This window comes from Heterodontus francisci, chromosome 7 (genome assembly GCF_036365525.1).
Source record: "Heterodontus francisci isolate sHetFra1 chromosome 7, sHetFra1.hap1, whole genome shotgun sequence".
Taxonomy (NCBI): Eukaryota; Metazoa; Chordata; class Chondrichthyes; order Heterodontiformes; family Heterodontidae; genus Heterodontus; species Heterodontus francisci.
In genome coordinates, this window is record NC_090377.1 from 7,736,394 (window position 1) to 7,759,028 (window position 22,635).

Here is a 22,635-nt window from a genome sequence, read left to right on the forward strand (position 1 = left end):
CCGTCATTGGACCCTTTGATGCCGGATGGCCCCACGGCTACTCATCTCATCAGCCATCTCCAGCCAGACTGCCTTGTTCAGGCGGGAGGGCCTCTTCCTACCATCGCTAGTGAAAAGGACCTCCCGCCTTGCCCACACAGCCTAGAGGAGAGTGAGCAGGGAGGCATTGCTGAACTGTGGGGCCATCCTAGAGCAACGCTCTGCCCTCCTCGGCTTTTGGTGCGATCCCTTAAATGCAGAGGTGACTCCACCTTGAAACTGCTCTAACTTCTGGCTGCAAGGTTTGTCCTGCACATGTTTGAAAACGAATGCAGGACTAGTGAGGAAAACTGTGCTGTTGTCATGGTTTTTCATCTATTACACATCGACACATGTTCACAAACACTTTGCTTCTGCAGCAGCTGATCATATTTATTGATGTAATATTTCTAGTTAGCAATGCAGCTACAATATGAACATATTTACCTGTTTCTTTAACAAAGATCATTTAATTGCAGTTACATGTATTTTCACATAACAATTAGCAGAGAAATGAATACAGATTCCAAATGCATATTAGTGTGCGGCTTTTCACAGTCAGATGATTAGAAGCCCATAGTATGTAAATATTCTTCAATTATGGTTTTATTTCTGTTGTGTATTTGCCTTTTATGGTACATTTACATCTCAGGTCCTGGACTGTGCAAAATTAAGATTATTCACCCAGGTGCGGCACGCCTACAAAGAACAAAGAACAAAGAAAATTACAGCACAGGAACAGGCCCTTCGGCCCTCCAAGCCTGCGCCGATCCAGATCCTCTATCTAAACCTGTCGCCTATTTTCGAAGGGTCTGTATCTGTACTCCTGCCCATTTATGTATCTGTCTAGATACATCTTAAAAGACGCTATCGTGCCCGCGTCTACCACCTCCGCTGGCAACGCGTTCCAGGCACCCACCACCCTCTGCGTAAAGAACTTTCCACGCATATCCCCCCTAAACTTTTCCCCTCTCACTTTGAACTCGTGACCCCTAGTAATTGAATCCCCCACTCTGGGAAAAAGCCTCTTGCTATCCACCCTGTCTATACCTCTCATGATTTTGTACACCTCAATCAGGTCCCCCCTCAACCTCCGTCTTTCTAATGAAAATAATCCTAATCTACTCAACCTCTCTTCATAGCTGGCGCCCTCCATACCAGGCAACATCCTGGTGAACCTCCTCTGCACCCTCTCCAAAGCATCCACATCCTTTTGGTAATGTGGCGACCAGAACTGCACGCAGTATTCCAAATGTGGCCGAACCAAAGTCCTATACAACTGTAACATGACCTGCCAACCCTTGTACTCAATACCCCGTCCGATGAAGGAAAGCATGCCGTATGCCTTCTTGACCACTCTATTGACCTGCGTTGCCACCTTCAGGGAACAATGGACCTGAACACCCAAATCTCTCTGTACATCAATTTTCCCCAGGACTTTTCCATTTACTGTATAGTTCACTCTTGAATTGGATCTTCCAAAATGCATCACCTCGCATTTGCCCTGATTGAACTCCATCTGCCATTTCTCTGCCCAACTCTCCAATCTATCTATATTCTGCTGTATTCTCTGACAGTCCCCTTCACTATCTGCTACTCCACCAATCTTAGTGTCGTCTGCAAACTTGCTAATCAGTCCACCTATACTTTCCTCCAAATCATTAATGTATATCACAAACAACAGTGGTCCCAGCACGGATCCCTGTGGAACACCACTGGTCACACGTCTCCATTTTGAGAAACTCCCTTCCACTGCTACTCTCTGTCTCCTGTTGCCCAGCCAGTTCTTTATCCATCTAGCTAGTACACCCTGGATCCCATGCGACTTCACTTTCTCCATCGGCCTACCATGGGGAACCTTATCAAACGCCTTACTGAAGTCCATGTATATGACATCTACAGCCCTTCCCTCATCAATCAACTTTGTCACTTCCTCAAAGAATTCTATTAAGTTGGTAAGACATGACCTTCCCTGCACAAAACCATGTTGCCTATCACTGATAAGCCCATTTTCTTCCAAATGGGAATAGATCCTCTCCCTCAGTATCTTCTCCAGCAACTTCCCTACCACTGACGTCAGGCTCACCGGTCTATAATTACCTGGATTATCCCTGCTACCCTTCTTAAACAAGGGGACAACATTAGCAATTCTCCAGTCCTCCGGGACCTCACCCGTGTTTAAGGATGCTGCAAAGATATCTGTTAAGGCCCCAGCTATTTCCTTTCTTGCTTCCCTCAGTAACCTGGGACAGATCCCATCCGGACCTGGGGACTTGTCCACCTTAATGCCTTTTAGAATACCCAACACTTCCTCCCTCCTTATGCCGACTTGACCTAGAGTAATCAAACATCTGTCCCTAACCTCAACATCCGTCATGTCCCTCTCCTCGGTGAATACCGATGCAAAGTACTCGTTTAGAATCTCACCCATTTTCTCTGACTCCACGCATAACTTTCCTCCTTTGTCCTTGAGTGGGCCAATCCTTTCTCTAGTTACCCTCTTGCTCCTTATATATGAATAAAAGGCTTTGGGATTTTCCTTAACCCTGTTTGCTAAAGATATTTCATGACCCCTTTTAGCCCTCTTAATTCCTCGTTTCAGATTGCGCCTACATTCCCGATATTCTTTCAAAGCTTCGTCTTTCTTCAGCCGCCGAGACCTTATGTATGCTTCCTTTTTCCTCTTAGCTAGTCTCACAATTTTACCTGTCATCCATGGTTCCCTAATCTTGCCATTTACACCCCTCATTTTCACAGGAACATGTCTCTCCTGCACGCTAATCAACCTCTCTTTAAAAGCCTCCCACATATCAAATGTGGATTTACCTTCAAACAGCTGCTCCCAATCTACATTCCCCAGCTCCTGCCGAATTTTGGTATAGTTGGCCTTCCCCCAATTTAGCACTCTTCCTTTAGGACCACTCTCGTCTTTGTCCATGAGTATTCTAAAACTTACGGAATTGTGATCACTATTCCCAAAGTAGTCCCCTACTGAAACTTCAACCACCTGGCCGGGCTCATTCCCCAACACCAGGTCCAGTATGGCCCCTTCCCGAGTTGGACTATTTACATAAATAAAAGCAAAATACTGCGGATGCTGGAAATCTGAAACAAAAACAAGAAATGCTGGATTCACTCAGCAGGACAAAAACAAGAAATGCTGGATTCACTCAGCATTTACATACTGCTCTAGAAAACCCTCCTGGATGCTCCTTACAAATCCTGCTCCACCTACATGAAGCAATGTTGCACTAGAGTGGAAAAAGAGGAATACAAGTTCACAGGACACTGGGACACAGCAGGGTAAGTATGTGGCAACAAAGCAGAAAGTGCTGGGGAAACTCAGCAGGTCAGGCAGCATCTGTGGAGAGAGAAACAGAGTTAACGTTTCAGGTCTGTGAACTTGGACAAGTTAACTCTGCTTCTCTCTCCACAGATGCTGCCTGACCTGCTGAGTTTCTCCAGCACTTTCTGCTTTGCTGCCAACACCTGCTGCACAACTGTCAAAAGGTTCCTCACTGCGCTGGATGTCCTGCCTCTCTCCACGTAATATGGGGGAGGGGCAGCTCGACACAGTGATGCTAATGAGCCCCCGCGCGTAATATCTCAGGGGCTCGGCGGTGGCTGCTGAATGAAGGCACCCCGGTGAGTTCAAAGGGCACCACCGCAGAGCGCGGCACCCAAATAAAAATTTCAGCCCCTGACCTGTGCACAAGCTCCTTAGATGTTCTCCCCTTCACTAACACTGAGGTTGTGGATTCAAGTCCCACTCCAGAGACTTAAGCACAAAATCTAGGTGGACACTCTAGTACAGTACCGAGGGAGTGCTGCACTGTCAGCCATCTAGTCTCTTGCATAAGATGTTAAACTGAGGCCCCGAGGTGCAAAAGATCCCATGGCACTATTTCTAAGAAGAGCAGGGGAGTTCTCCCCAGTGTCCTGGCCAATATTTATCCCTCAACCAACATCACTAAAACAGATTGTCTGATTATTATCACACTGCTGTTTGTGAGATCTTGCTGTGTGCAAATTGGTTGCTGTGTTTCCTACATTACAAGGGTAATGATGATCTAAGTACGTTATTGGCTGTTTTGCCCCAGCTGCAATTTTTAAAAATATATTCTTTCTTGGGTGGGCATTGCTGGCAAGGCCAGCACATACTGCCCATTCCTAGATGCCAGGCTACTTCGGAAGGTAGTTAAGAGTCAACTACATTGGGATAGGTCTGGAGTCACATAGACGCCTGACCAGGTAAGGAAGCAATTTCTTTCCTAAGTGGACAACCCTGTTCTATTGGGATCGCAGTGCCCAGCCCTCTATTGCTAACTTTACCAGAGTTTCCCGCGGTCAGTGCAAGGGTACCAAATTGAAGAGGGACTGGCAGGTACTGCCATGCTACAAATGGATGAGTGGCACAGCCGGCTCCATGCAGCCAGAAGATGGCAGCTCGCCATTGGTAGAGGTGGGTGAGAGGGAATTCTAAAATTAAACTTTGGGATGAGGACACTTTCATAGAAGCACTGAGGACAATTGGAACATTGTTTCTGCAGCTCCTGCTGACATTTTCCAAGACGGAAAACCAGGAACCTTTTGACCTGTGGCTTAGTACTGTACTGGTTACATCTATATTCACTGGACCATTGTTGTAATGTAAGAAACGTTAATTTACACTGAGCAAGCTCCCACAAGCAAAAATTTGATAATAACTACATAGTTTATTTTAGGTGTTGGTTGAGCAATAAACATTGACCAGGACATCAGGGAGAACTCCCCTGCTCTACAAAATAATGTCATAGGATGTTTTATCCCCACCTGAGAGGACAGACGTGACCTTGGTCTCTAACTTACATGACAAGCACCTAATGGATGGAGTCTAGGGCAGGGTAGTTGGAGATAGGAGCTCATGTGTGCAAATCTTGGGGAATACTACCCAACACTAGATGGAGAGGAAGTTAACGCCATCCAGTCTGAGTTTGTTCCTCAGTGTGATTGATATCAGCAGCTGCATGAGTCCTGATGGTGGTGCTGCTGAGCTGTTGAATTAAGGCAGATTTTCCATTTATTGCACCTGGCTGATAGGATCTCCAGGCAAAGCAGAGAGCAAATTGGACCAGAGGTTCAGAACCCGACCAATTTACCCAAAAGATAGCACCTCTGACAATGCCATCTCAGGACTGCATTGAAGCGTTGGCCAGATTAGATGTTAAAGCCTCTGGAATGTAGTTTGAACACACAACGATCTCACTATAGAGGCCAGAGTGCTCCCCACTGAGCCACAGAACCTGCTGGAGTTATACAGCAATGCAGTAGCTTCATGGTCATAATTACTGATATGGGCAAGTTAGCCCAGCTGTCATTGGAGCATCTGAGCTCAGATCATTCCACCAGTAACATAACCATGATGCCACCCTCATACTCTGCACGACCTGAATATTTAGATAAACTAAACAGTGATAACATGGATCCTTCACTCTATACACAGGCAACTGAATATATCAAGTACATTCTTACCAGACGGAATGTCAGGCTCTCAACCAAGAAGTCCATTTCTTTAATAAGACAGGGAAGTTCGGAATGGCAATAAGTGAGGCTTTTGCCAGTTTTACCTACGCCCCAAAAACAAATTTCAAAAATAGGTTGCATGAGATGTAACCTGCTTAAAAGACAAGCCGGAGTTGATTACATAATATAAAAGATTATCTCAGACAGATGAGAGGGAGAAATACTGAAGCGACAATGAATATGTGAATAAATATATGTGAAACAAGTGAGAAAAGGTTAACAACATTAACAATAGAGAAATCCTGCAGATCGGGTCTGGAATTAAAAATGCAGTGGTGGCTGCCTCATAATATGGGCAAGAAGCTTCGAACTCAGATCTCACTGAAGGACCTCAGTCTTTATTTCCTGAAAGACACATTATATCATCCAGTATTTGCTTATTTGCTGTGTTCAGGCCTGCAACTTACACGTTGTTAATCAATTACTTCTTAAGTAGCTCATTCCTTTCATTTATTGATTTTTTTTTTATTTTCCATCTTATTGATTGGTTGGTATCTCTATCACAAGGAGTCTATATGGTCGTTGAAGTCAGTCCAGATTCAGAGGAGGAGGATACAGATCTCCTGTAATGTGACTTGGCACTTTTCTTAATAACCCCTTTTGTAGCCAAAAGGTTGACCAGGTTCCTCCTGAATTTCACCCCGATGAATGCGTATAAGATTGGGTTGATGCAGCTGTGCAGGAATCCCAAGATTTGGGTTGCAGACAGAGCTCTGTCGATATGATTGCGCATGTCACAAGTCTCATCAATGAGTTTACTCCTCATCAGTGTGTCGATGAACACAGTAATATTATACGGCAGCCAACAAATGAGAAAAGCCAGAACCACCGCTATGATGACCTTCATGGCTTTCTGTTTCTGGAATCCCTTCGTTTGACACAGTTTCTGGATCGTCACACTGTAGCAGAAGATCATGACAAGCAGTGGGATGAGGAACCCAATAAAGTGCCTCAAAAACCTGGTGGTTACTCTCCATTTTTCAGCCGATTCACCGTCAAGTTTTTCATAACACATCGTTCTGCTGGAATCCGGCGGAGTATATTCACCCTTGTACAGAACAGGTAAAGACAGAATAATGGCCAGCAACCAAACTGCAGCACAGACCAGTTTGATTACAAATGGTCTCTTCTGTTTGTGAGTCTGTGTAGAGTAGACAATGGCCAGATAGCGATCGATACTGATACAAGCCAGCAACAGAATCCCACTGTAAAAGTTAACTTCCTGTAATATGCTGATAATCTTACACATGACATCACCAAACACCCACCCAGATATGGCATCCACTGCCCAAAAGGGCAAGGTCACAGCAAAGAGCAGATCGGCCACTGCCAGATGAAGCAGGTAGATGTCTGTGGATGATATTGTGCGACGATTGTAAAGTATGACAACCATTACAACCATGTTCCCTGTCACAGCGAGGAAACAAACCAGGCTATAGACAACAGTCAGCACCGTGTTGATTGACTCATTTATAATGGTTGTACAGGGTGACATGTCTGGATCAAAGTCATCCTCTTCAGTATCAGTATAATTTTCAAACATGTCGTAGAGGTAATCGAAATCAGTAAGCTTCATTATTTTCTGAAAACAGAGAGTAGATCAAAGAATGAGATTAAAATCAAATTATGATACAAAAACTGTATTAATGGACTAGGCTTGTATCCTGAATATGGTAGGAGCATTTACAGTGGATTAAAAATACAAAGCTAGATGGGAATGTAAACTGTGAATATGATACAGAGAGGCTGCAGAGAGATATAGACAGGTTAAGTAAATGGGCAACAAGGTGGCAGATGAAGTATAATGCAGGGAAGTGTGAGGTTATTCACTTTGGCAATAAGAAGAGAAAAGCATAATATTTTTTAAAAGGTGTTAAATTTTTAAATGTTAATGTTCAGAGAGACTTGGATGTCCTCATACAAAGAACACAGAAAGTTAGCATGCAGGCACAGCAAGGAATTAGGAAGACAAATGGCATGTTGGCCTTTATTGCAAGGGGATTGGAGTAGAAGTCTTGCTACAATTTTACAGGGCTTTGGTGAGACCACACCTGGAATGCTGTGTGCAGTTTTGGTCTCCATATCTAATGAAGGATATACTTGCATTGGTGGCAGTACAGTGAAGGTTTACTATATTGGTCCCTGGGATGAGAGGATTGTCCTGTGCTGAGAGGCTGAGTAAATGGGGTCTATATTCTCTGGAGTTTACAAGATGGGAGGTGATCTCTTTGAAACACTGCACAGTGGCGCAGTGGTTAGCACCGCAGCCTCACAGCTCCAGGGACCTGGGTTCGATTCCAGGTACTGCCTGTGTGGAGTTTGCAAGTTCTCCCTGTGTCTGCGTGGGTTTTCTCCGGGTGCTCCGGTTTCCTCCCACAAGCCAAAAGACTTGCAGGTTGATAGGTAAATTGGCCATTATAAATTGTCACTAGTATAGGTAGGTGGTAGGGAAATATAGGAACAGGTGGGGATGTTTGGTAGGAATATGGGATTAGTGTAGGATTAGTATAAATGGGTGGTTGATGTTCGGCACAGACTCGGTGGGCCGAAGGGCCTGTTTCAGTGCTGTATCTCTAATCTAATAAAATTCTGAGGGGGCTTAAAAACATAAGGACATAACAAATAGGAGCAGGAGTAGACAATACAGCCCCTTGAGCCTTTTGGTGGGCAGAAAATTGCAGCTAAGGCAGAAGTTCAACCATGGATGGCAGAGCAGGCTCAAGGGGTTGAATGGTCTACTCCTGCTCCAATTTCTTATGTTCTTATAACTGAAGTAGCTGGTTTTATGATGTGCACATGACACGTACCCATGTGCTTCCACTGCAATCAGGTGTTTAAATGTACTCCTTTTTCCACCCATCATCTCTAAAAGGTGCTGAATCACAACAGTTTACTGTTATATAGGTGTAGACAATGAATCACACTGTATGAACAGTAACAAACAAGAGCCAATAATGCTGTCCATCCTGTTAACAAATTTAATTGCTTCATACAACTAGGTTGTTGCATGATGTCAATGTGGCAGTAGCTTAAGATGAAAGTTGGGCCCTACTCTAGTCAGGTCAAGCACCGTATGCAACCATAGGCCTGCAAAGGACATACCAAACTAAAATCCCAGATAATCATGGAGGATTTTATCTACATATAGATTGGAAAAATCAGATGGGCAAAGGTAGCCGAGATGAGGAGCTCACGGAATGTTTTCAGGATAGTTTCTTAGAATAGCACATTCTGGAGCCTACCAGAGAGCAGTCTATACTACACTTGGTATTGTACAACAAGATAGGATTAATTAATTACCTCATAGTGAAGGCACCCCTAGGTAGCAGCGATCATAATATGATTGAATTTTACTTTCAGTTTGAGGGAGAGAAGTCTAAGACCAGTATTTTAAACTTAAATAAGGGCAATTATGAGGGCATGAAAGCAGAGCTAGCTAAAGTGAACTGGCAAAGAAGGTTAAGGGATTAGGTCAATAGAGATGCAGTGGCAGACATTTAAGGGAATATTTCAGAATACACAGAATAGATACATTCCAACGAGAAAGAAAAATTCCAAGGGGAGGACTCACCATCCATGGCTAACTAAAAAAGTTAAAGATAATAATAAAATTAAAGAAAAAGCATATAACTGCACAAAGATGGGAGGCAGGTCAGAAGATTGGACAGAATATAAAAAACAGCAAAGAATAACTAAAAGATTAATAAGGAGGGAAAAATTAGAGTATGAGAGAAAGCGAGCTAGAAATATAAAAACAGATAGTAGGAGTATAGATATTTTTAAAAAGAAAAAGGTTAACCAAATGAGCCTTGGTCCTATTGAAAGCAAGTCTGGGGAATTAATAATGGAAAATAAGGAGATGGCAAATGAATTGAACAGGTCTTCACTATACAGGATACAAGTAACATTCCAGAAATACCTGTAACTCAAGAAATAGAAGGGAAGGAGGAACTCAGGAAAATAACAGTCACTATGGAAGTGGTACTGAGCTGTGGGCTGACAAATCCCTGGGTCCTGATGGACTTCATCCTAGGGTCTTAAAAGAGGTGCCTAGTGAGATAGTTGATGTGCTGGTTTTAATTTTCAAAAATTCCCCAGATTCGGGGAAGGTTCCATTAGTTTGGAAAATAGCCAATGTAACTCCTTTATTCAAAAAGGGAGGAAGACAGAAAGTAGGAAACTACAGGCCAGTTAGCTTAATATCTGTTACAAGGAAAATGTTAGAAGCTATGATTAAAGACGTTATAGCAGGGCATTTAGAAAAATTCAAGGTAATCAGGCAGAGTCAACATGGTTTTGTGAAAGGGAAATCATGTTTAACCAATTTATTGGAGTTCTTTGAAGAAGTAACATGTGCTGTGGATAAATGGGAACCCGTGGATGTACTGTACTTAGAATTGCAGAAGGCACTGGATAGGGTGACACATCAAAGATTATTGCAGGAAATATTGTGTGGGGGTAACATATTGGCATGGCTAGCTAACAGGAAACAGAGAATATGCATAAATGGGTCATTTTCTGGTTGGTAAGATGTAAAGAGTGGTGTGCCACAAGGATCAGTGCTGGGGTTTCGACTTTTTACAATTTATATAAATGACTTGGATGAAGGGACCGGAGGTATGGTTGCTAAATTTTCTGATCACACAAAGATAGGTAGGAAAGCAAGTTGTGAAGAGGACATAAGGAGGCCACAAAGAGATAAAGGTAGGTTAAGTGAGTGGGCAAAGATCTGGCAAATGGAGTATAATGGGGGCAAATGTGAAATTGTCCACTTTGGCAGGAAGAATAAAAAAGAAGCATATTATCTAAATGGTGAGAGATTACAGAGCTCTGAGATGCAGAGGGATCCGGGTGTCCTCGTGCATGAATCTCAAAAGGTTAGTATGCAAGTACAGAAAGTAATTACAAAAAAGCTAATAGAATGTTATGTTTATTGCGAGGAGAATTGAATACAAAAGTAGGGAGGTTATGCTCCAGTTATACAGGGCATTGGTGAGACCACATCTGGAATACTGTGTACAGTATTGGTCTCTTTATTTAAGAAAGGATGTAAATGCATTGGAAGCAGTTCAGAGAAGGTTTACAAGACTAATACCTGGAATGGGCGGGTTGTCTTATGAGGAAAGGTTGGACAGATTAGGCTTGTATCTGCTGGAGTTTAGAAGTATAAGAGGCACCTTAATCGAAACATAAGATTTTGAAGGGTCTTGACAGGGCGAATGTGGAAAGGATGTTACCCTTTGTGGCAGAATCTAGAACTAGGGGTCACTGTTCAAAAATAAGGGGTCTCCCATTTAAGACAGAGATGAGGAGAAATGTTTTCTCTCAGAGGGTTGTGAGTCTTTGGAATTTGTTTCCCCAAAAGGCAGTGGAAGTAGACTCTTTAATTATTTTTAAGGCAGAGTGTTACGACCAGGTGAGAAAGAGGTCTAGGGTTCCCTTTCAGTCTTCACCTGGTCTTACTGTAACAGGGTTTAATTTTTAAACACACGTGTTTTTAGCTCCCCCCTTGGTGAATCCTTGTTCACCGCTTTTCAATTATAAGGCAAAGAAACCAGCACAAACAGGCTTTCTTAGGTTTAAATAAGAAAAGAGAAATTTTATTAAACTTAAACTCTAATTCAGTTAACACCTACGGATACACATCGCGCCCACACTAGCATGCATACATGATACACATATGCAGATAGGGACAGAAAAGTGCAGAAGAAATAAAGTGGAAATGTTTGAGGCAATATCTGAAGAGTTTTTGTTATGGGTCTTCGAGCTCACTGTAGTGTCCTTTATTGTAGGTAGATCTTGCTTTTCGTTAGGGTCCAGTATTCTTCATAAACCTTGTTCACTGTAACAGACTTTTCTTTCTCGGGTTTCATGTGTATTCAGTGGATTTTGGAGTTCCGTGAGAAAGAGATGGGAGCAGACAGACAGGCAGGAGGCCTTCTTCAGCCCAGGAGCAAACAGCTTTCTGCCAGTTCAAACACTCTCTATAATTTAAAACTCCCCAAGCTGGCCAGCAGGGTAGTCACGTGACCGACCGGTACAACCACCTCTGGCTTTGTGGATTGCCTTGTCCTTTCAAGCACCGCCTGTTAATATGCAAATGTCTTTTTTTTTTTGCAGCCAAGGTCTGGCAGTCCTTGTCACCGGCCTTCTCTTCTTCCCAGCAACAATTTGAAATTTAATGTCCATGTGGCAAAATTAATATGCCTCATCCTTGGCAGGTGGGGGCCTGCATGACACCTCCACACCCAGAGGAATGAAATGCGATTTGAGAAAAGTGCATTTAATTAAAAGGGTTGAGAGAAAATATATAAGATACAGGAAAAAAGCATGCATTTCTCTCATCATTTCCATTCATTCATGAATCCTAAAACGTACTAAAACTGTCTTTTCTGGGTGCCAGTGTTGCTGTACTTGCTCCCTTTTTGGCATCCCAGTAACCATGTGGTTCTTTGAGGAAGTTTTTCTTCTGTTTGCCCATTTCCATGGCTGCCTAGGGTCTTTGTTCCTGCTGAGGTAATTTTTTTTAAAGAGTCAGTAGTGAACTCTCTTCCAGTGCTTTGCTGAGCCATGCAAAGGCTTTTGACTTCAGGGGATGGGTGGTTCCCTTTTTCTCTGACTGTGGGGGAGGTTTCTTTGTTAATCTCCACTTTGTTCTCTGAGACACTCCTGCCTGCAGGTATGTGTGCAGACTCTACTGCATTCCTCTGTGGCACTTTAACTAGGTGAGGCATCACCCTCACGGTTTCTCTGCCCCCCCCCATAGAGGTCTTTCTTGGTCTCTGCAGTTTCCTGTAAATGCTGTTAGCAACTCTAGTGGAGTACTTCTTGTGTCTGCATTTACATAGGAGGATACAGGGTCTAACTTTTCACATTTTTCAGGGTTGGCTGACTGGACAGTAGGGGTTTTCATCCAGGATTCCTCCCGGACGTCCTTTAACCTACCCTCTTGGTCACATTTTCCCCTTCCCTGTCTAACCTTTTGCCAGCCATGTGCCTGCCTGTACCCATTTGTTCTCAGTGGGGGTCCCTTACAGTTCACCAGCCCTCTGCTGGAAGGTCCTCCAACCACCAGTACACGACTTAGGGGTGCGAGTTTCACAGTAGGTTGGGGTTTCCCCTCAACCTGGCACATGTGGCAATTCCTACAGTACTCCACCACATCTTTGTGGGGTTTTGGCCAGTCAAACTGCTGTCTTATGTGGGCTTTGGTATTTCGTATACCGTCATGTACAGCCACTGTAGTCTCGTGGGCACTTCTTAATATTTCTCCTGGTACCTCTGCAGCACCACTAACTGGTGAACTACTGTCCACTCCTTGCTTTCAGGTCTGTGAGGAGAACTCCATTTCCTCATCAGTATCTCATTCTTTAAATAGTAGAAATCAGGGACTCCCTCTGCTTCACTTTCAGACTGGGCAGCCTGTGCTAACTATCTCAATACTGGGTCAGCTCGCTGAGCCTCAGCTCAGGGAAAATCCATTTAATTCATTCCCTGGGTCTGCTAACTTTCCAAAGAAAGTCTCAGACAGACAGACTTCATGGTCATCTGCATGCAGTGCCAATGCAGTCTCCTCTGGGGGAGCTGGTTTGATCATGGCCTGACCCACTACACATTCAGGGAAACTGCAGGGTACCATCTCCTGCCACTGCCCTGTCTCTCTGACCTCCTGCGGTCTTTCGTTCACTACTGGGGAAGCTACCACCTTCACTCCCGCCAGATCATTACCTAGGAGCAGGTCAACCCCGTCCACAGGCAAACTAGGAAGAATATCTACGGTCACCGGTCCCAAAACTAGGTCGCACTCCAAGTGCACCCGGTATACAGGTACAGGCATACACTGCCCTCCAATACCATTCACCACCATTCTGGTGTTCACTGCACTCTCTGGGGGAAAGGTCAGGCCTTTTCCCAGTAAAAGGGATCTAATGGCCCCTGTGTCCCTGAGAATCACTATGGGTTTGCTTGCCCCACTCGAGGGAGATGGGGTTACTCTCCCTTCCGACACAAAACCTTGATAACCCTCAGGAACCCTATTAAATTTTCCTGCACTTGCAGTAGTACGTTTCCTGGGTCTCACTCTTACTGCAGTTAAAGCCACAGCTTGTTCAGCTGTGCTTTCCATCAGGGTCCTTTCTTCACTGAGCGGGTGTGCCCTGATTAACCATACCAGTTTTCCCTTTAGTTACCAGCAGTCAGCGTTTAAATGCCCTGCTTTATTACAATGGAAGCACACAGGTCTCTGGGTCTCACTCTTGCTCACAGCACCTTCCATTTTGGTTAGAGGAGGGCCCCCTGTGTCTCCTGCTTTTCCTTCTCTTCCAGGACTGCCTGGGTGGATATCACCTTCCCACCCTTTGTCCTTTTCGGATTTGTGGTGGTGACTAGGAAAGGTTCTCCCCTGGGAAACCGATTTATAAATTAAAGCAAACTCGTCAGCTAGAATGGCCGCTTGCCGGGCTCTCTGAACCCACTGCCCCTCTACATGGGTCTTTATGGAGAGTGGGAGAGAGTTTTTAAATTCCTCTAACAAAATTACTTCCCTGAGATTCTCATAGCTGAGCTGTACTTTAAGGGCCCTCAATCATTGGTCAAAAACCAGCTGCTTATTTCTTTCAAACTCCAGATAAGTTTGATTAGCTTGCTTCTTGAGGGTTCTAAACATTTGTCGATAGGTTTCGGATACTAATTCATATTCCCCGAGGATAGCACTTTTGGTCAGTTCATAATTTGATGAACTCTCATCTGGCAACAGGAAATAAATCTCATGGCCTTTCCCAGTTAGCTTGCTTTATAGTAAAAGAGGCTGGGTCTCAGCTGGCCATTTTAGCTGCCTTGCCAGTTTCCCAAAGGACACAAAAAATTCTTCTACATCCTTCTCATTGAATCTTGGAATTAGTTGAGCTAATTTTAACAATTCTGTAACCAGTCCTGAATCACGCTCTTCCATATTGGCCATGCTTTCACTGGGGTTAGTCAAGCCACTGCAGCTCTCTTTCTTCGCATTCTTTCTGGAAGGCTCTTTCTCACTCTCTCTCTCCTCCCTCTCTTTGTCTTCACGTTCCTTCTGGAAGGCTCTTTCTTTCTCCCTCTCCTCTAATTCAAGTTTCCTTTGTTCCGATTGTATCTTTGCTAACAATACCCTGTCTGGGTCTGCTTCTAACACTGCTTCTGCTTCTTCAGATTCAAGGGAAAAATGGTTGGCCACTAGCCTTACGAGTTCAGACTTCCTAGCCTTGCCATGTACAGTGATCCCACACTGCTCAGCCATTTTCCTCAACTCCTCCATGGACAGTGCTTTTAACTTATCCCAGGTTACTTCACCCTGGCTTGGGGAGCTACTGGCTTCAGTTGCAGACATGTTAGTATTCAAGTACACACAACCACAAGAAAACCTGTATTGAAATCTTGCCTTTTTGTTTGGGAACAATTTGGCTTCCCACTTCCAATTTCTCTCGTTTGTCTGTGGGTCAATTCCGGACACTAGCAGCCAAATTTCTGTTACGGCCAGGTGAGAAAGAGGTCTAGGGTTCCCTTTCAGCCTTCAGCTGGTCATATCGTAACAGGGTTTAATTTTAAAACACATTGTGTTTTTAGCTCCCCCTTGGTGAATCCTTGTTCACCGCTTTCCAATTACAAGGTAAAGAAATGAGCACAAACAGGCTTTCTTAGGTTTAAAGAATAAAGGTGAAATTTTATTCAACTTAAACATAAACTCTAATTCAGTTAACACCTACGGATACATGACACGCCCACCCTAGCATGCATATGCAATACATGCAGATAGGGACAGAAAAGAGCAGAAGAAAAATGAAGTGGCAATATCTGAAGAGTTTTTGTTATGGGTATTCGAGCTCACTGTAGAGTCCTTGCTTGTAGGTACATCTTGCTTTTCGTTGGGGTCCAGTATTCTTCTTAAACCTTGTTTACTTTAAGAGACTTTTCTCTCTTGGGGTTCATGTGTCTTCAGGGGGTTTCAGTTCTGTGAGAAAGAGATGGGAGCAGACAGACAGGCAGGAGGTCTTCTTCAGCCCAGGAGTAAAGAACTTTCTGCCAGTTCAAACACTATCTCTATAATTTAAAACTCCCCAAGTTGGCCAGCAGGGTAGTCACGTGACCAACCGGTATAACCGCTTCTGGCTTTGTGGATTGCCTTGTCCTTTCAAGCACCGCCTGTTAATATGCAAATGTCTTTTTTTTGCAGCCAAGGTCTGGCAGTCCTTGTAACAGGCCTTCTCTTCTTCCCAGCAACAATTTGAAATGTAATGACCGTGTGGTACAGTGGTGCAGTGGTTAGCATCGCACCCTCACAGCTCCAGGGACCCGGGTTCAATTCTGGGTACTGCCTGAGCGGAGTTTGCAAGTTCTCCCTGTGACTGTGTGGGTTTTTGCCGGGTGCTCTGGTTTCCTCCCACAACCAAAGACTTGCAGGTGATAGGTAAATTGGCCGTTATAAATTGCCCCTAGTGTAGGTAGGTGGTAGGGAATATGGGATTACTGTAGAATTAGTATAAATGGGTGGTTGTTGGTCGCACAGACTCGGTGGGCCGAAGGGCCTGTTTCAGTGCTGTATCTCTAAATAAATAATATTGCCTCATCCTTGACAGGTGGGGGCCTGCATGACACAGAGGTAGATAGATTCTTGATAATCAAGGGGAGAAAGGCTATTGGGGGTAGGTGGGAATGTGGAGTTGAGATTACAATCAGATCAGCCATGATCTTATTGAAATACAGAGCAGACTCGAGGGGCCGAGTGGCCTACTCCGACTCCTAATTCTCATGCTCGTATGTATGTAAACAGCTTCAAGAAAAACCCCTGCCACAGCTCCACCCCTGCAAAAAAGCACTGAAAAGGGTATACAACTGGAAACCAACCTTTAATAAAGGCCCAAGACACAGGATGAGAGTTGCCTTCTTCAGTACACGGAGTTGGCAATGTAGAATATCACTGATCACAGCCTCAAGAGGAGGTGCAGGGTACAAATGGGAAGAGCATTTCAAGAGAAGGCCTACTTCCACTTATTTATGTTGGTATATACTGCCTCAGACTCCCAAAAAGGCCAACCTGGTAGTTTGTTATTCCAGTCACTTGACACATAAATTTTCAATTCTTAAAAGCCATGGGTCCACCTATAGAAGCACCTTTCATGATTCAGAGTGAATAAAGGAGAGGGTCTGGAATTGCAACATTACACCAATCTGCCTTTGCACTATCCTACATCCTGGGAAATGATTCCTTTCTCTCCAGAAAAGCATAAAATGCTCCCAAACCCATTTCAATGTGAATCTTAGCTGGACTAATCCTGGATTTAACTTAACATGACACTAGATTTCCAATGACACAAAAGCACCTTTGGTGTAGAACATACACACATTTTCCAATAATCCTTTTTCCAGAGGAACTGTTCCTTCTGAAACATTTTGGTTCCTATATCTACTGCAGTGAATAAAATACCAATAGTCCTGTTAGAATAACACAGAGATATGGAAACAAACCTGTGCCAAAGTCTTGGATGTTCTTTGTTACTCTTCAGATTTTTTTTGTTAATTGTGTTCAAAAGTCAGTGTCCACAGACAAGCACACATCCTATAAACATGAAACTCTTGGGCTGAATTTTATCAGTTCGATCATTTAAATAGAGGGGTGGAGCAGCCGCCCCGATCACATAGAGGGGGCGGCCTCTGCATCCCCGGCAACTGCATCCGGCACCACCGCACAGGCACCGGCGCCATTTTTAAAGAGCTTTAAGCCCGCACAAGTAAGTTTAATTTTTAAAGGGTATAAAATAAAAGATATTTAATACATTGAAAGATAAGTGATGGAGGCCCTTCCCCAACCGCTCCCCCCACCCCCCCCCCCCCCACAATGGTCATGTCAGGCAATGAAATGACCATCAGCTGTTTGTTCCAATACCCGAACTTTCCACCCCGACCTCTAATCTTTTGCCCTTAAACCCCTTCCCACCATCACCAGATCCAATAAAAGTTGATTTCCCCGCTCCTCCACTCTTCCCGCCATGTACATTTTATTCCTCCCCCCCTCTCCACCAGGTTCTCGCCCGAGCTCCATACAGAGTTTGGAAAGAGCACGGAGCATGAACGGCGGCCGTAGCTAAGTTTATTTAAATATTTTGCATGGTCATTTACATATGCTGATGAAGGGCCCGCCACTAGGCGGCGGAGAGGCCACACAGAGGTCCTGCTGCCGCTGGTAATATGCAGAGGGCCCTTATCGACGTCGCAGGTTGGGGCAGGTCCCTCCCCGCAGCATTTTACTGGCCCCCACGACCTGCCCATCAGCCCATCCATATCGTCCTGTAATCTAAGGCTTTCAGCCCCTTGAGTATCTCAGTGGGGGGGAGTGGGGGAGAGAGAGGGGGGGCAAAGAGAGATGGGGACAGAGAGAGAGGGGGGACAGAGAGGGGGAGGTGGGGGTCAGAGAGAGAGAGAGGTGGGACAGAGAGAGGGAGTTGGGTGGCAGAGAGGGTGGCAGGGAGCACAGGGACAACAAATAGAGGGGGGTGACATAGAGTGGGGGATGACACAGAGTGGGGGAACAGCAAAGAGGGGGAATGACACAGGGCAAGAAACACAGAGAGGGGAGGGAGCAACACGGGGTGGGACAGCAAAGAGAGGAGGGACAACACGGGGGGAGGGACATGGGGGGGGACACAGAGAGAGAGGGGAAGAGAGGGAGACATGAGAGAGACAGACAGACAGACACAGATAGCGAGGAGGGAAAGAGAGCAATCAAGATCAAGATGGACATCTCCGCATCACTGCATAAATGTTCAGGCTGACATTGACTACTTGTGCAAGCAAAAAACTGACAGGTATCTCACTAAATCAGTGTCCAAAATAGTGACGAGAAAGTAAGTCAATGGATTAGTCTTCTCATTTAAAGGTTTTCACAAAAATGTACATTTGTTGTTGTTTTGATTAATAGTAAGATAAATTTTTAATGCCTTTATCTTTCCAAAATTGTCTCACTGGTTCCCTATGTAAGACAAAAATTGTAATGTGGCCCCCTCACACAAAATAGTTGGGCACGCTTTCTCCAAGCCTTAAACTTTGTCGTTTTAAAAAACTTAGTAGTTCAGTTATTTTAAAACACAAGTTTAAAGGCTTGTGTTATGTACATTCATTTTAAAATAGCAAAGGTCACACAGTGAATGTCTCGATTTCTACATTTTGGCATGCATTACTTTGGGACACAAGCTCAGTAACATGTCAAAGTTACTGGACTTTTATGTCTATGTAAATGTCATAATTCCTCTGCTATCCCTTTGGAATCATTTTGTTCCAGAACTTGTCCTTGTACAAGCAAGAAAATCCAAGGAATCTCAAGAAATCAGCACAGTATGTTCCTCATGAATACAAGAGTACGGCGTATTGGGGCCGAGTGATACTGGCAAAAACAGGATGCTGCTGACCCATATGCAATAGTTAGTAAATACAATGTAATGGATTGCTTTAATAAAACTTAATCTATGATGAACTGTCTATGATTCAGTGAAAAAATCCATGCTGCATTTGCAGTTTTAAAAAGTGCCGGGGAAGACATTGTAAAAAATTATTATATTTCAACGACCATGTCCGAAACAGTCATTAACTGATTTTGTTTGCTGTGAATTGGATTAAGGGGTAACTTTTACAAGTATGTCAAAGATCAGTAACTGCAATGTGCATAATTTACTATCCAGTTTGAGGGCAAGTAACCTGAGTGGCCAATATCATTTGAAAGTTGTCTGTATCGTATAATTACATTATATTATAAGTGCGCCTTTGTTAATAGGTAAGAGATTGGGCTTGGACATAAATTGGTTAGTCTGGAGTACAATCTTACAAATAATTACTAAACATTTTGTAATTGAATAATACATACAACCGCCCAACTTTTGCAGAAAAGCTTTTTGTTAATAATTATCTTGTCAGAGCTGAATTGGGATCGCCAGTGAGATATCGACATAAATGAATTTAAGAGAATCACTTTATTGGAGGAACTGAATGGTGCTCTTTATTTGTAATTGTGTTTACCTAATTTTGTCACTAGCTTTGGTGAGTAAATGACATTTTGTCATGAGAGATTCTGTTTTTTCTGTATTTTAGAATCCAGGACCTAGTTTAACAGCCTATCAAGATAAATAAACTAGTCTTGGCTACCTACCATTAGTCTCTCTGAACCTTCCTGTCCCACTCTGCTTTTCTGTTTTAATTAACTCTTCTGAAGTACTATCTGCTTCATCCTATAAAAGTCTCCTGATTTGGAAATCACTGCCCTTTTGTTGGCTGTCCTGTCTTCAGACACATATTACAAGAGGTGGAGAGGTCTTGTGACAACAGCAGTGTGAGAAATGGTCCATCTTCCTACTGCTGATTTTTCATGCTTCTATTTCTATTTCCCTAAGTCTGAATGTCCTTCTGGTGAGGCTGGAGAAAAATTAGATGGAAGGGCCTCGAATGACCGCTCCTGTCAAGACTCATAATGTCTCTTCACTCTCAGGTCTGCACCTATTGTAATCACAGGTCATGTACCGACCTTGGGGAAAGCGGCACACCAACAAAATGGTAGTAGAGACCAAGCATCATGAATCTACATCCCATTTCTAATGTTTTACACTCAGTGATTAACAGTTTCCATCTGCAAATCACAATAAAATTAGTTCCGTTATAATAATAGACTCTTACAGAAGGAGGCCATTCGGCCCATCGTACCTGTGTCAGGTCTTTGAAAGAGCTACCAATTAGCCCCACTGCCCAGGTTTGTCCCCATAACCCTATAGATTTGTCCAATTCCCCTTTGTCCAATGTCCAATTCCCCTTTGAAAGTTATCTTTCTCTCTCTTTGTCTCTCTCTGTACTTTTCTCTCTTTCTCTCTCTCTGTCACTGGCTTCGTCTCTGCTTCTCTCTCTACCTCTGCCTCTCACTCTTTCCTTCTCCCTGTCACACTTTCTCGTTAACTTCATTGGAAATATAAATCAAGAGAGAGATAAAACGGGTTGCTAGTTCCCTCCCACCTGCTTTACTCTATTGTACAAAGTCAAATTGGCCATGTGAGCCGCATGGAAGATGGCAGGATCCCCAAGGACACATTGTACAGCGAGCTCGCCACTGGTATCAGGCCCACTGGCCGTCCATGTCTCCGCTTTAAAGACGTCTGCAAATGCGACATGAAGTCCTGTGACATTGATCACAAGTCGTGGGAGTCAGTTGCCAGCGATCGCCAGAGCTGGCGGGCAGCCATAAAGGCGGGGCTAAAGTGTGGCGAGTCGAAGAGACTTAGCAGTTGGCAGGAAAAAAAGACAGATGCGCAAGGGGAGAGCCAACTGCGAAACAGCCCTGACAACCAATTTTATCTGCAGCACCTGTGGAAGAGTCTGTCACTCTAGAATTGGCCTTTATAGCCACTCCAGGCGTTGCTCCACAAACCACTGACCACCTGCAGGCGCGTATCCATTGTCTCTCGAGATAAGGAGGCCAAAGAAGACAAAGTCAAATTGCCCCTTCTGCCTCCCTCACTATGAGTTTGAATGTGTCCAGTGTTCTGTGTCACCTGTCCAGCTACATCCCACCTCCTTGGATTGAATGGGGTTTTGCTGAGTTCAATGACTGGAAATAGATGAAACCCACCAAGTTAACTCTTTAGACAAAAGGAGCAGTTCAAAAAAACCTATGCAGGCTTAACCTTTATTGCATGTTACCTGATAACACTTTAATATCAGCCTCCACTCCTGTTAATGTCACTTTAATAGCTGCTTCCATTCATGACACCATTATATTCAACACTTTGTGGCTTGCCTCTTGGTCCTCCCATTCCTGCTCTGATCTCCCACACTATTCCAGGGAAGTTGATTAGAGGTTTGAGTTGAAAACGGCCCAACACTGTATGCAGCCAAAAGTAATGAGAATATCCATCTATTAAGGACTAAGGACAGGAGGTCATTGCTTGTCTGTGAGTTTCTCATATGCAGGGAGCTAACAAAATTTACCTGAATCACTTATCCTTCTCTGGCACTCCAGAGAACTTGGCTAAAAAAACCAGTCCTAATCATTTCACAGCTATGGTCACCAAAGGCAACATGGGAAAACAACACTGTGGGTGTATCTACACCAGATGGACTGCAGCGGTTCAAGAATGCAGCTCACCACCGCCTTCTCAAGGGGAATTAAGGATGGGCAACAAATGCTGCCCTTGCCAGCGATGCCCACTTCCCAGCAAAACATTTTTTTTTTTCATTTTCATGCAACGAGTTGTTAATGCACTGCCTGACAATGTGGTGGAGGCAGATTCAATCATGGTTTTCAAAAGGCAATTGTATAAGCAGCTGAAGAGGGAACTTTTCAGGGCTACAAAGAAAAGGCGGGGGAGTGGGACTCACCGGGTTGCTCCTGTAGACACGACAGGTCCTTCTATGTTGTAACTATTCTATGATTCTTCTTATTCTTCTCTTAGGCAGTCCCTCAGGACGAGGAGGACTTTCTTCCACTCTAGGGTTGTGGGTCTTGAGGTGACTGAATAGTCCAATTGTGGATCAGGTGGGGCAGGTGGTGTTTGATGAGGCGACTGAGTGGGATGCTAGTGGTGTGATGTTCATGTCTGTTGCTGCTGGGTGTCCGTAAGAGTCCTGATATTCCAGGTCCCGAACTTGATTTTGAGGGGGTGGAAGATGCCCGTATGTGGGTTCTTTTCACATGGGGTGACCGTTGCACATAACACTGAATAACATTTTTAGAATCCTTAACTGTTGAAGCTCCAATCATTAGTACCATCTAAAGCAGGGACCAAACATCCCTCTATATTTAAGTGTGTGATCTTATTCCCAGCACCAACAGAGCATAAAAATCTTTTTCACAAAATCAATTCAAATCGACGGCTGATTAAAATCTACATACCTTCTCAAAGGATGATCAGTGTTTCCTGCCTGTCTATAAGTGGATACAATGATTTTCTTGACTATCCAACGTGCCAGACACAAACCAGAGGACTGCTCAGAGGCTTCGACAATGTTTGATAAAATGAACACAAATTTATCTTTCTGCAGAGTGTGGGCTGT

General features: G+C 44.0%; 1 protein-coding gene across 2 annotated transcripts; it reads right to left on the reverse strand.

Annotated features, from left to right (window-relative positions):
* Nucleotides 1–3,486: 3,486 nt before the first annotated feature.
* Nucleotides 3,487–22,621, reverse strand: LOC137371828 (C-X-C chemokine receptor type 2-like). Of its 2 annotated transcripts, none has more exons than XM_068034754.1 (2): nt 22,475–22,621; nt 3,487–7,162 (listed from the first exon to the last, which is right to left on the reverse strand). In XM_068034754.1, exon 2 carries the CDS (start codon nt 7,154–7,156, stop codon nt 6,092–6,094), a length of 1,065 nt encoding a protein of 354 aa, XP_067890855.1. In that variant the 5' UTR covers nt 7,157–7,162; nt 22,475–22,621; the 3' UTR covers nt 3,487–6,091. The 2 variants fall into 2 exon arrangements, with proteins under 2 accessions (XP_067890855.1, XP_067890856.1); XM_068034755.1 differs by lacking the exon at nt 22,475–22,621 and adding an exon at nt 21,961–21,979.
* Nucleotides 22,622–22,635: the final 14 nt, after the last annotated feature.

Bases quoted from the DNA above. Each gene is read 5' to 3' on its own strand.
- LOC137371828 (XM_068034754.1), bottom strand. From the start codon at position 7,156: ATGAAGCTTACTGATTTCGATTACCTCTACGACATGTTTGAAAATTAT.